The sequence below is a fragment of the Protopterus annectens genome, chromosome 8.part0 (assembly GCF_019279795.1).
Source record: "Protopterus annectens isolate FY-2018-M chromosome 8.part0, PAN1.0, whole genome shotgun sequence".
Classification (NCBI taxonomy): domain Eukaryota; kingdom Metazoa; phylum Chordata; order Ceratodontiformes; family Protopteridae; genus Protopterus; species Protopterus annectens.
Window position 1 is genome coordinate 1,919,361,358 of NC_056741.1, and position 13,343 is coordinate 1,919,374,700.

Sequence of the window (13,343 nt, forward strand, 5' to 3'; positions counted from 1 at the left end):
TTACTAGTATTACATAAGAGTAGTCTTACCCCCTTATTTTTCTCTGTTTATAACCCTAGCCCTTCATGGGCAAGCTACCAAAAAGTAGAGCGACAATTTCATTGTTAGTGGTTGGCTCACCTATGAATGGGACCTGGCTTCCTCTATTTTTTGTGTCAATAAAAAGAATGGTGTGGGCTGCGAACTTGTTCTGTCTGCAATGCAGTTTTCTATCCTTATTTGGGGAAGAGTTTGACTTATCTGCAGAGCTGTTGGGGCTGTGCCAGTTGAGGAGACATTAGCCTGCTGCTGATTCACATATCTTAGGAAATTATCACTCTCAAATTTGTAATACCAACCACCAAACAGCCATCATTCTAGTTTTCTGTTCATATTTTAAGACATTTGTTATTAGCAAGCTACCCTTCATGCACCGCATATGTAAGAATCTGGTTCCGCACACCCAATCAAATGAAGCACAGAGTAGAAATGATTCAGGTTTTAAGTATAATACTAAACCAAGAATTTTAAGTATTTAAATTTTATGTTTCAAAGAGTTAATTTATTGATCTGAAGTAGTTAACTTCATTTGTGCAGCAACCTATGGGATTCGGATCCGACCTCAGATCTGAACCGGCAGTTTTCAACAGGTTTAGATCAGAGCTCCAAGCTCCTCCCCTACCCATAATCCCCTGCCAACCCTGACTGATCTAGTTTGCCATGGTTATCCAACAGCAGCTTGATCTACAGCTCCAAGCCTTCGAGACTTTTGTGAGGAAAAAAATTACCTTTTTTCTCTCCTTTCTTGGTTGTGTGTGTTTACAAGTCCCTTTTGTAAAAACCTCTATAGTTTAGATATATTTTTTTTCTTTTACCTCCCCCTTCCTTCGTGGTTCCGTTAGGTTTGTGTGTGTGTGTGTGTGTGTGTGTGTGTGTGTGTGTGTGTGTGTGTGTGTGTGTGTGTGTGTGTGTGTGTGTGTGTGTGTGTGTTTGGGGCCTAACGTGTGTGTTTCTCTTTTAGTTTAAATGGCTGAGGCCCCAAAATTTATCTTTTCTAAGTGCACCGAGTGTGGCCATAAGCTGTCCCCGGTGGATGGCCACACTCTGTGTGTGTTGTGCCTTGGAGTTGAACACCTGTCTTCTGGTTGTTCCATCTGTGCGGCGTTCAACCCCAGGGCACTCAAGGACCGGAGGTCCAAGCTGATCCTGGCGGGTCTTCTGACCCCGGATTCGGCTTCTACCTCTGGTCCTCCTGTGGCTCCCGCTGTGTGGCTGCCACTCCTGCTTCCCTCCCCCCAGCCGGGACTCAACCTCCCGCCTTAGGCCCGGAGGAGAGGGAGGCCAGGAAAGAGAAAAGGAGGGAGAAGCACCACAAGCGGCGGGCCGAGGCCTCCACTTCGGCCCCCCCCCCCCGGCTAAGCGGTCTTCTCCCTCCAGGACTTCTGGGTCTCCTCCGTCTCGGATCCGGTCCCTGTGCTTTTCACCGGGTTCTGAGGAGGAGGAGATCCGATCTCTTTCGAGATCATCGAGGCGACACTCCCGTCCCGCCTCGGTGGCCTCATCAAGATCTACTCGAAGTCTCACGGGTGCAGATTTGGACCGGATAATGAGAAGATTTCTCCAGGCCCAACTGCAGATGGGAGTGCTCCTGCCTCCCCACCCTCCGGGGGGGGGAGCTCAACCCCTTTTGTTTCCCCAATAGCTCCTTCTCCGTCCCGCTTCCCGGGCACGGTGTCTTCGGAGCTGGGCAGCCTTGGAGCCAGGGGTGTGTCAGTGCCGATAGTCTCGGGTACTTCACCGACACTTCCCTCGAGTCTGCCGGGTCCATTTTCTTTGGATCCGAGCTCTCAGAGCCGAGAGCTGAGCTTCAAATCCGGCGGTATCGGTATGCCTTCGGCTCCGTCCAGGTCGGAGCTTACTGGTCCGTCGGATCTGATCGCTTCGGCGCAGGCCCCGATCCATCCATCGGATCCAAGGGAAGGTCTGCTTTCAGATCCCAGAGAGAGCAGCTCTCCCTTGGCATTCGACGTGGTGGAGAGGGCCCTGTCGAGAGATTCCAGGCCTCCGGCCCTTGCCACGGCTCCACCCTGCACTCCCTCTCAGTTGGGCCCGACTTCCATCACCCGGCCCCAGGGACAGCCTGCTCTGACGTCCCAGGTTGTTCCTTTGGAACAAGACGTGGCTGGTGAGACCTCCTCGGACAGCACCCCCCCCCCCCAGAGGAGGTTCCTCACAAGCGAAAGTGCAAAAGGAGGCACCTGGACTCCCCCGAGTCCTTGACTGAGGACATGGATTTGGAGGAGGGAGAAGGCTCTCCAAGATCATCCCCCAAAGATGTCTCATTTGGTGACATCATGGAGATGCTCAGGATAAAGGGGGGTGGTCTTCCCCAATGCCTACCTCGGACGAGTCTGTGTTCCTGGAGGCATTTGAAGCAGGCCCGTCTACCTCTTGGGTGTCCCCTCCTGCTGACCCCCTGGTATATTTGATTACTACCAGGGCGTGGAAGGAGCCGGACACTGTGGAGCCAGTCCCCAAGTGCCCGGACAAAATTTTTAGCCCACCCTCTGACAAGTCCCACTGGAGTAAGGGTCCCCCTGTAGATGCCATGTTGGTGGCGGCTGCCACCAAGAGGGAACTAGCTCAAGAGAGTCCCTCGGTTCATCCCCTGATCAAGGAGTCTCGGTCGATGGACCATTTAGGGAAACGGGTCTTTAGTTCAGCTACGTTCTCTGTGAGGTCGCTGAACTACATGGCACATGTGCTTCAGCTGCAGCGGGACCTTATCAAAGAGTACGCTGCGTCACCCCCTGAGTCCATGTCGGCGGAGGACAAACGTTTTCACTCCACCCGGATGGCCACTCTACGATCCATTTCAAACACCTCTATGCGGCTTCTATCCCATGCCACGGAGGGAGCCGCTAGAGCTAGTGGAGCGGGCCTTGTCATGAGGTGTCAGGCCTGGCTCCGGCACTGTGATTTCGCAGAACCCTTCAAGGCGTCTTTCGCTAATGCCCCTTTCGATGGTTCTGCCCTCTTTGGCAAAACTGTTTGCGATACCTTGGTCCAGGGCGAGAAGGACGGGAAGATGTCTGCCGTCGGAGTCCGCTTCTCTGCTCCCCAGAGGTCCTTCTCCAAGAACCAAAAGGGACAGAAGAAGATGTGGTTCCGGAAGTCGCAACAGTCCCGTCCCGCTCCGGACTCCCAGCCCTTCCATGGCAGAAGATGGCAGGGTGGACGCCGCCCTAGAGGCAGAGGGGGCCCGCGCAACTTTGGATCCAGAGAACCCTTCTCGGACCAACCCACGCAACACCCTTGAGGGGTTGCCCGACTGCTCCACTCTGGAGGCAGTCGGGGGGTGTTTCTGGACGCACCTAGCAGCTTGGGAGTCCATCACGACAGACCGCTGGGTGCTTCGCATTATATTCAGAGGATATCAGATTCCCTTTTCTCTTTACCCACGCAGCCCCAGATACCTCCCCGATGTCCCACCCGATCAGAGGGAGGCCGCAGCAACAGAAATCCAACAGTTGCTGGAAAAAAGAGCCATCCGACATGTCCCCCCAGACCAGTGTGTGTCAGGGTTTTACTCCAGGTTCTTTTTGGTGCCAAAAAAGACGGGGGACTTAAGACCTATCCTCGACCTCTCCTCCCTGAACCTGTCAGTAACCAAAGAGAAGTTCCGCATGGTCACCCTCCAATCCATTCTCCCCCTTTTGCGGGAGAACGACTGGATGTGCTCTCTAGACCTCAAGGATGCGTACTACCACATTCTGATGGACAGGCGATCCAAAAGGTTCCTCCGCTTCCGGCTAGGAGCCAGTCATTTCCAATTCATGGTCCTTTCCTTTGGTCTCACCACAGTCCCCAGGGTATTCAGCAAAGTGTTAGCAGTGATTGCGGCCCACCTGAGGCTTCAGGGAATCCAGGTCTACCCGTACCTGGACGACTGGCTCCTGACCGCCCCGACAAAGCATCTACTCTGTGCAGCCAGAAACTACTTACTTTGTCTAGCTCCCCGGCTGGGGATCACTATCAACATTGAGAAGTCGTCTCTTACCCCGACTCAGACTATAGACTTCATAGGGGCAAGATTAGACACAAACCAGCTCCTAGCTTTCTTGACCACAGACCAGTTACGAACCCTGGGGCTACATGTGCGGGCCATTCTACATTCTCCAGCTCCGGCGGAATTGGTCCTGAGGGCTCTAGGCTCGATGGCGGGGGCTGTCAGCCTTTTGCCAATTGTTTGAACATGAGGGCCTTGCAATGGACCCTCCAGGTCCAGTGGTCCTTCCTTCAATTTCCTCTGAGCCGTCCCATTCCCCTCAGCAGGGCTTGCAAGAGGGCCCTCTTATGGTGGCTCCAATCTCCGAATCTCCAGGAAGGACGCCCCTTTTCTATGGCCCCTCCCCTAGCCATGGTGACCATGGACGCCTCCCGGGTGGGGTGGGGATTGTTCGGGTAGGACAGTCCAAGGCACGTGGGACCCCACGGAGACCTCTCTCCATGTCAATGTCCTAGAGATGAGGGCAGTGCTGTTAGCGTTGCAAGCACTTCAGCACCTTCTTCCTGTAGGAACTATTGCGATTCAGTCAGACAATATGTCTGTTGTCTGGTACATCAACAAACGGGGGAATCAGGTCCTACCCACTCTGTCGAGAGGCCATGAGGGTGTGGGAATGGGCGATTTCCACCAACCGCTTTCTTTTAGCAACGCACATTCCGGGGCAGTCCAACATCCTAGCGGACAGACTAAGTCGCACCATCGTGTTACCACACGAGTGGTCTTTGAATCCCGAGATAGTGAATCAGATTTTCGCCGTATGGGGTCAACCCTGTTGCCATCTCTTTGCTTCTCTTGCGAACACAAAATGTCACGACTACTTTGCTCGCATTTCCCCCTCTGGGGAACCTCCGAGAGACGCTCTGGTGCATGCTTGGCCTCCCGGTCTACTTTATGCTTACCCTCCTCTTCCTCTGATGCTGAAGTTTCTGCAGAAAGCCAGCCGGTTGGGGAGCAGGATAATCCTCATTTCCCCATTCTGGCCTTGTCAACCCTGGTTCCCTTACCTTTGGTCTCATCTGGTGAATCCCCCTTGGATTCTGGATCCCCGTCCGGATCTAATATCCCACCCCCTAGATCTTCCAGTCCCGAATCTGGACAATCTCAAGCTCACAGCTTGGCTGCTCCAGTTCCATTTGTAGCTAGGACTCCCGGTATCTCTTCCCCAGTTAAAACTATTCTAGTAGCAGCGCACAAGCCCTCTACTAGAAAGGTCTATAGTAGCAATTGGAAACGTTTCTCCATTTGGGCGGAACATCGAAATTTGGATCCTTTCACAGCTCCTTTGCCAGCGGTATTAGGCTTCCTGTCAGGGCTGTTTCATCAGGGGGCTAGCTCCTCCACAGTCAAGGTTCAACTAGCAGCTATCTCTCATTATCACGTGGGAAATGAACTGGGCCCTTTGATCACCACAAAATTGTGTAAGACCTTTTTGAAGGGCACCTTTCTGCTCAGACCTCCAGTCAAGGATGTAGTCCCTCCTTGGGATTTAACGCTGGTGCTTCAGGCCTTAACAGCTCCCCCGTTTGAGCCTGCAGCTTCAGTAGATCTTAAATTCTTGTCATGGAAAACGGCCCTTCTTGTAGCTATCACCTCGGCTCGAAGGGTCTCTGAACTACAGGCCCTCTGTGTAAAACCCCCATATTTGACTTTTCACAAAGATAGAGTTTACCTCAGGGCCAATCCCTCCTTTCTTCCCAAGATTGCCTCTGAATTGAATATTGACTAGTCCATCAACCTACCAGTCTTTTTCCCTAATTACCAGAACAAAGGGGAATATAAATTACACTCACTGGATGTGTATAGACAACTTCGCTTCTACATCCACAGGATATCTGGTCATAGGCAATCTGACCAGTTGTTCATCTCCTTTGCCAAATTTAACTTGGGTAAATCTGTGTCAAAAGTCACGCTGTCTAGATGGATCTCGCAGTGTATCCTTTTAGCATATGAAAGTTCTGGCAGACCAGCACCTCAGGGAGTCCATGCCCACTCTACTCGGTCTATGTCTACCTCTGCAGCTTTTAGAGCTAGAGTCTCTTTGGATGATGATTGTTCAGCAGCAACTTGGGCCTCATCTCATTCCTTTATCAATCACTATAAATTGGACATTATCTCCAGAGGGAGAGCATCCTTTGGCTCTGCAGTGCTCCGAAACATCCTTCCATGAAGGCCGCCCAAGGTTCAGGTAGCATAGGTTGCTGCATAAATGAAGTTAACTACTTCAGATTAAGGAGTTATGTACTCACCATAACGTTCCATCTGAGTAGGTAAACTTCATTTGTCAGCAACCGTCCCTCCCTCCTGCCCCCTCACTTATGAATTTTTTCATACTCAGGTCCATGGGTGTTACCCACTTATCTTGAAAGGTTGGTCTTCGGGCAGTATCTGCTTTTGGGCAAACTTGATCTGAGGTCAGTCAGGGTTGGCAGGGGATTATGGGTAGGGGAGGAGCTTGGAGCTCGGATCTAAAGCTCTTGAAAACTGCCTGCTCGGATCCGAGGTCGGATCTGAATCCCATAGGTTGCTGACAAATGAAGTTTACCTACTCAGATGGAACATTATGGTGAGTACATAACTTCTTATTTATTCACCTTAATGTAGAGGTGTAGCTAGTGTGGGGAGAAGTGCTGGGTTGTGAGACATGCAGATGCTTTTGGTCTTCAGTGCATTACCAGCATTTGGAATGTCTTTATTACATTTGTAGTCAGAACTGAAACACTTTTGCATTCTCTGTTTGGCATAAACTGTAGCAATTGCTTGTTACAAATGTAAGAAAGGTCTCGTTTTTTATTAGCCCCTTAACTTGAAGTTGAAAGGGACACCAAGTTGGGGAACAGCATCAGGCACTAAAATTGCATCTACACCTGTGCCTTAATGAAACAGAATTGTGTTGTAAAGAATTTCTCAGAACAGCAGTCAAGCGTGATGAGGCTACAGAGCTTACCTGTGTCTCATAGCTAAAGGAGGAGTTCACGTGTAATGAAAAATGAGAGAGCCGGTGTTTGCCAGAGCCATGTTATTTTCAAAGGGAGAATTGCTAACTTGTGCTCATTTGGTGTAACTTTGGCATACCACACATAAGACAGAAGTGCTTTTAGCATAACCTGGAAGAAAAAGCCCATTGAACAGAAACATTTACATAGACTGTCGCTTTCTGTACATTTTTTCACGGTAGATTACACCAGTATTAGTGAGTTTTAATCAAAAATGAATTAATCCCTTGAGAGGCTATACCTAGTGAGCCAGCAGTCTGGGGATGTTGAATAAGCTTCCATACTAAAGTCAGTAACCCATGCTCCCAGGTTGCCTCCTGAAATTTTTTTCACCTAGTTATAAATTAAAACAATAGCAATGAATGTGATTTTGTAAATGTTGCTTAATTTGTTTACAACAGGCAGTTGTTGCTCATTTTCAAAATGCATCTACAGTATTGTTAGTTTGTTAACTTTTTTTGTTTAATTTTGACAGGGTCCCGCTTCGCCAGCTGGCTTCCAAGTTTTTCAGTAGAAGTCATGCATACAACTAATATTCTAGGTATTGGTCAGGCAAACAACTCCCAACTGAATGCAATGGTAAGAAATGCTTGTATACTAGAAGTACTGTTTAGGTTTTTTTTTTCTATTAATGTTCTCTGAGCTAATGACCTAACCGCTGAGCAGCTCTTTCCTGTAGTATAGTGTCAGTTCACCTGGTCATGTTAGTGTAGTTTAGCTAATTAGGTAGTCCATTAGTAAATTAGTTCAGGAATTCAGAATGAGTTGAGTTTTAAGACAAAAAAGTAATTTCAAATTTTGGAAGTGGTCTGGATGTGTAAGTGGAGTTATTTTTTTATCCTTCTTGGCTTGACCATGGACCCTCCTTCCTTGCTCCTCTTATTCATTACATCTCTGATTAGTTACAGCCACATTGATATGTGAGGCAAGAGTTGTGCTTTGGATTTGTTTTTTTTTTTTTTTTTTTTTTGCATTACCCACAATTCACCCTTCATGGCAGGTAGTATATTCTTGTGACTGCTCATATGCACGTCCATCTCCACTCAGTGACCTGATGGGTTCCTCAGCCATTTACAGCAGGGCTAGGGCCACAGGTTTCCACAGTGATCCATAGCTGTAGCTGAAAGCCTGTTCCCTGTTTCTGGGTAGGTGAACCAGAAAGACTGCTCTTCACCAAAAATTTCTCAGGGAGCAGGTCTGCTAATTGAACGAAGGACACTTGGGCTGTTTTCAGAACTTCAGCTCCCTCCATTGTGAAGCTGGCCATTGGAAAGTGCTTTTCCTTCTCTCTCAGCATTTAGATTTCAAGTGTTGGAATGTAGCATCTAGAATACCTTTGTTGAAATCATAATTTTGTTTTAACATTTTTTAAACTGCATATGAATATCAAAATATGAATAATTCAGTGCATGCAGTATAAAACAAAACAGGAGAATACTAATAGTGATGAGGAATTTTCTACTTCATTCATGTGGAGAGGTCTGTAGCAGTATAGGAAGCTTATTTAAAAGGAAATGGAAAACTCTACCACAATTGTCATTGGATCTGAAGACATAAAATGTAAAACCCTGAGACTCTACTCCTGAAGGCAGAATTACCATTGTAAAGTAATCCTTCAGCTGCAGCTTGTATGTGGCTTACCATTCTGAGCCTACTGTAAAAGAAATTTCTTAGAACTACACATCCTACCCAGTCATGTTTGTCATTTGTTACTGCTCTGTCCAGTATGTAAGCAACATTGTACCTCTGTAGCTCATACTAACTGGCTCCCCATCTCGGAAAGGCCTGACTTCCTTCTAATAATAATGTGCGAAACCATTAATGTCATCTTCCCAGAACTCATACCCAGCTAACCACCAATGCACATGCCTACAATATTTGCTCCCACATGGGAAACGCTGCAGTGTTTTACGATTACTAAAATTGTCAGAAAATGCTCTCTCAGTTTTAGAGCCAGATTTACAGGACTTTACCACCAGGCATAAGAAGCAGACCCTCAACTCAGGAAATTAGATCAACGTTCTTAGCTTAACTAACAGGCTGATCTGCTTGCCGCTGTTTTCAACATATCCCATTGTATATCTTCCAAGCTTACACCAAATTAACCTTAGGTAATCATTTGTCATAGTCATAGGTTTGCAGGAGATACACAAGTACAATTTACCAAATTCTGGAGTGGTATCATCATTGGTGAACAAAGGATGCCAGCAAGGTTGTCTGTCACAGCCCTGACATACTGACTCTTCCTTCCAGGATGTTAGACAAAATATTTTGCCCTCCACCCCAGTGGTCAGTTCAATCAGCATCTCCAATGTCCGACTCTGTTGTCAGAGCAGCACCTTGTAACAAGGCTGCCATGCCTTATAGACAAGCCAGCTGTATACTAGACAAGAGTCTAGGGCAATGGATTCCTGCAGAAAGACCTCCTATTTCCCACACAGGATAGCTTCCTTCCCTCCCATAAAATAACACTGCACTTCTAATCTTTATAGTTACCGTCAGTAAAGCTAGAGATAATGGCAAACTAATATCCTTATTTCTAGACTTTCTAAAGTCTACAAAATGGATTATCACATCAAACCTCTACGTTCAAGTATCCTCCGTGGTCAGTCTCAGCTCACCGATCTGTGGTTCAAAAGCTACTTGTTCAATAGGTCTAACTCAGTAAACTAGCACTTCTCTCTCTCTCCATACCTCTCCATCACCACTGGTATGCTACAGGGTTCAAACCTTGGTTGTCTTCTGTTTAACATTCTTGCCAACACATCCACCCAACAGGCCTCCATAAAACAATACTGAGGTGACCCCACACTGATATGCTATCAGATAATCTGGCACATCTTCAAAAAGTTAGTCGGTAAGCTTTACCAACCACTGAAACATGGCTTTGTAACTTGAAACTCATGTTCAAACCCCCCCCCCAAAAAAAAAAAAAACAAGCTAATTCTTCATTTCCCCAATTTCTTCTCTTAGGAAACAACAAAATTTAAAATTCTGTCTTAATACAGTCATTGAAGTTGCATCTCATAGCAAATTATTAGGATGATAATCTTAAATTTGACCTGCATGTGCAAAATTGTATAAAAAAAAATTGCCAAAAAGTAGGGATGCATTATAGATGCACACCTTTTCACCAACGAAGTTAAAACTACACTTCCCACTACTTAACTCCTCCCCTCACTACTTCATGATACTCCCATCCTTAATAAGCTCCAAGCATCACAAAAAGCGAAACTTGAACAATGCTATGGTAAAGTGATTATTTTTGCAGCAAATACCCCTTTCAGAACCCACCACTCCATAGCAATAAAAAGCCTAACTTGGTTAAAACTACACCTTCAGCTAACATATACACAGCTTCTTACCACCTATAAAATTATCCATAACCCATCTGCTTGTCCGACACAGTGAAATTCTACACAACTATGCTCCCACTTGGTCATTACAATCCAGTGAACAAAAACTCCTCTCACTTTTCACAAACCTGTTGAATCTGCTGGGCATGTCTGTACTCATACCATTTTGCTAAGGCCTGAAATTCCTTACCTATGCCCATCAGTTGAATACCCTTCCTCCAGTCCTTTAAAAGCATTCTGAACATTTCCTAGCCAAAGTCTGACTGTATTCTCGCTCTGCCCCAGGATGAAATATATCTCTAAATATGAACAGGCACCTGTTCATACCTCATGCCTCCTTACTTCCACTTCTTCACTCACTTCCTAATTTCAATCAGTTTCTGTTCCCTGACTCGCTCTCCAAACATGCCATAACCTAGTTTTTTCTCTCACTTTATATTGCAATTCCTGTTTTTATCAAACTAACTTGCCTTTAATTTGTCTAAATTGGTTAAAATTTCTCTAAATATTAAGTCATTGTCATATACATTGTATCTGTTTTTAACCAATGCTGTCACATTGTCTTAATTTGTTATAATTATTTAAACTGTAGATGCTTTTGTATTATTTTTGAAGATTATAAAATTGTTCTTAAAATGTTTTGTAATAATTTGGAGTTTTCTTTCCAGGTCTTCATTGAAAATGGGCACCTGTCCAGTTGTACTTCCGTGGTAATCAAATGTCAATAAATAAATAAATGGATAGGCTAAAACAGCATGCCTTTGCTTTCTCTGTTTTTCCTCTGGGTGCTTAATTACTTGGCCCACTTGGTCTGTTTCCAAGCTGCCCAGCTAGATGGCTCATCTTGCTGAGGACTAACCAGATGAGACCACCAAGAAGAACTTGGTTGAGGCTGCTGCACCGCACCCTCCCTTAAAAAAAAACAAAAAACAAAAAAAAAACACTGAATGATGTACATTATGTGCACTGAGATAGAGTTTACAGCCAGAAATGTGGCTGTTGGTGTTGCAGTTTTTCGGCCTAACTCAGGCTTACTAACCTCAGTGAGAAGAGTAAGTGGTCTTATTGGACTTCTTGTTAACAAGAGCTCCTCTTTTTGGGAAGGGAAGCAAGTAGTAATCTCAAGACCAAGGAAGAGTAGAATGAAGCCCTGACTGTTGTGGGTGAGAAGCTACAGCCTCCAAAGAGTATGTTTATTAAAGTTCAGTGGGTATGGTTTTGCTACAGACTACAACAGCCTCTCCAAGGAGGAGCACGAAGAGTTCAAGCCCAGAGCTCCTACCACAACAGTAGTATCTGCAAAGAGAAGGAATTGTCGCCAGCTAGGGAGTAATAAGCAGTTTATGAATGGATAACAGCAGCCCTGAGTCCATCCTTGGCTATTAGTCCACTCTGCAGTCTTTTGAGGGATGATCCCGCCATGTGATTGAATTGTTTCAAATCGTATAGGACAGCTGATTCATTCATTTCTATCCAAAGATTACTGCATTTCTTTCATCAGACTTGCACAACAGCTGAAGACCCTGCCAGACATTCCACCTATCAGACTATACAGCAATAAAAGATGCCTTGACTCTTGTGAGAGAGACATCCACCAGGACCCACCAGATCAGATATTCCAGATCTTTTTTAGTGCTAAGAAGATAAAGGACTTTAGGCCTGTATTGAGTCTCTGACACCTAAACACATTTATAAACAAAAAATTTTGAATAGTCTCTGTGCAAACAGTTTTCTGTCAAGAGGAAACTGGATGTGCTCCTTGGACTTCCAGGATGCTTGTCTGCATATAACAATTACTCCAGAGTCTAAGAGGTTTCTGCAGCTTTGGGTGGGAGCCACTCATTACAAGTTCAGATGCCTACCCTTTGGTCTTAACACAGCCTCTGTAATGTTTCTTAAATGCATTATGGTGGTAGCCGTTCAACAGACATATCACTCCCATGCCTGGACTGTTGACTCCTAGCTTACTATTTCAGGGAACTTTTTGTGGACCAGGCTTTGTTTGTGATCAAAGTGGTAATGTACTAGGCATCAAGATCAGTGTAGCAAAGTTACAGGTGTATTCCAGTCAACACAGAATGTCGTGCTTACTTAGTAGTGCAAAGCCTTTTTGGTCTCCAGAAAGATTGTACCTCTGTTTGGAAGGTCAGCAGCATCTTTTAGCTGAGGGAGGCATAGCTGAATTTGAGCTCCAAGTGCCTTAACTATATTGCAGCCTCCATTGTTATAGTGCCTCTTGTGCATCTCTGTATTGGGTCTTTGCAAGGGACTGAGAGGTTTGTGTCATTAGCACCAACACAGTCTCAGAAAATTACCTTAACATGCTACTGCATGCAGTGCATGCAGTAGTGACTCTATCTCCCCCAGTTTGATGGCTTCACAACCATGCTGTACACTTTCACTTGATGTGCCTGTTATAGGGATGACACATTTATTCATAATTCATTCTGTAGCTCTCTTTCCCAGGTATTCTTTTGTGATCCTATTTTCCTAACTGCTATTAATGTTATGTAAATTTTCCCAATTATCCCATCTTTATCTCCTTATTTCTTTCCTCCTGAAGAATGCTTATCACCCTGGTCTTTCCTCTTCCTCTCTCAGTACCTATCTTCTATCTTTCATATTCTGCATGTGTATCATAAATTCCCCTTTATATTATCAAGTTCCCTCCCTTTATCTCTTAAATCACCCCAAAACAAAATGATTTTGGTGTTTTGCCACCATTTCACTGTTATCTCTGTCTTTGGGGGGGGGGGGGGGTCAGGAGGGTTTCCCATCCCAACAGACCAAACCTCAAATTTCTGTTTTTGTATTTCCTGTACCTAGAATGTGTTTCTTAATATGATGTATAGATCTCTCATGGCAACACACTACCTTCCTGCTATGTCTTCCACCCAAGACCGTATCAGTCTTGTAGAATCTGAAGGAATATTGCTACAACCCAGA

At 45.8% G+C, this 13,343-nt stretch overlaps 1 protein-coding gene across 1 annotated transcript in view; it reads left to right on the forward strand.

The window, feature by feature from the left end:
* Nucleotides 1–13,343, forward strand: part of AMFR (autocrine motility factor receptor) — a 1,369,298-nt gene that overhangs the window by 945,994 nt on the left and 409,961 nt on the right. Inside the window, exon 14 of the mRNA XM_044081420.1 lies at nucleotides 7,517–7,620. Within this exon, the coding sequence (XP_043937355.1) occupies nucleotides 7,517–7,620 (104 nt within the window). The remainder of the gene's footprint in view (nucleotides 1–7,516; nucleotides 7,621–13,343) is intronic.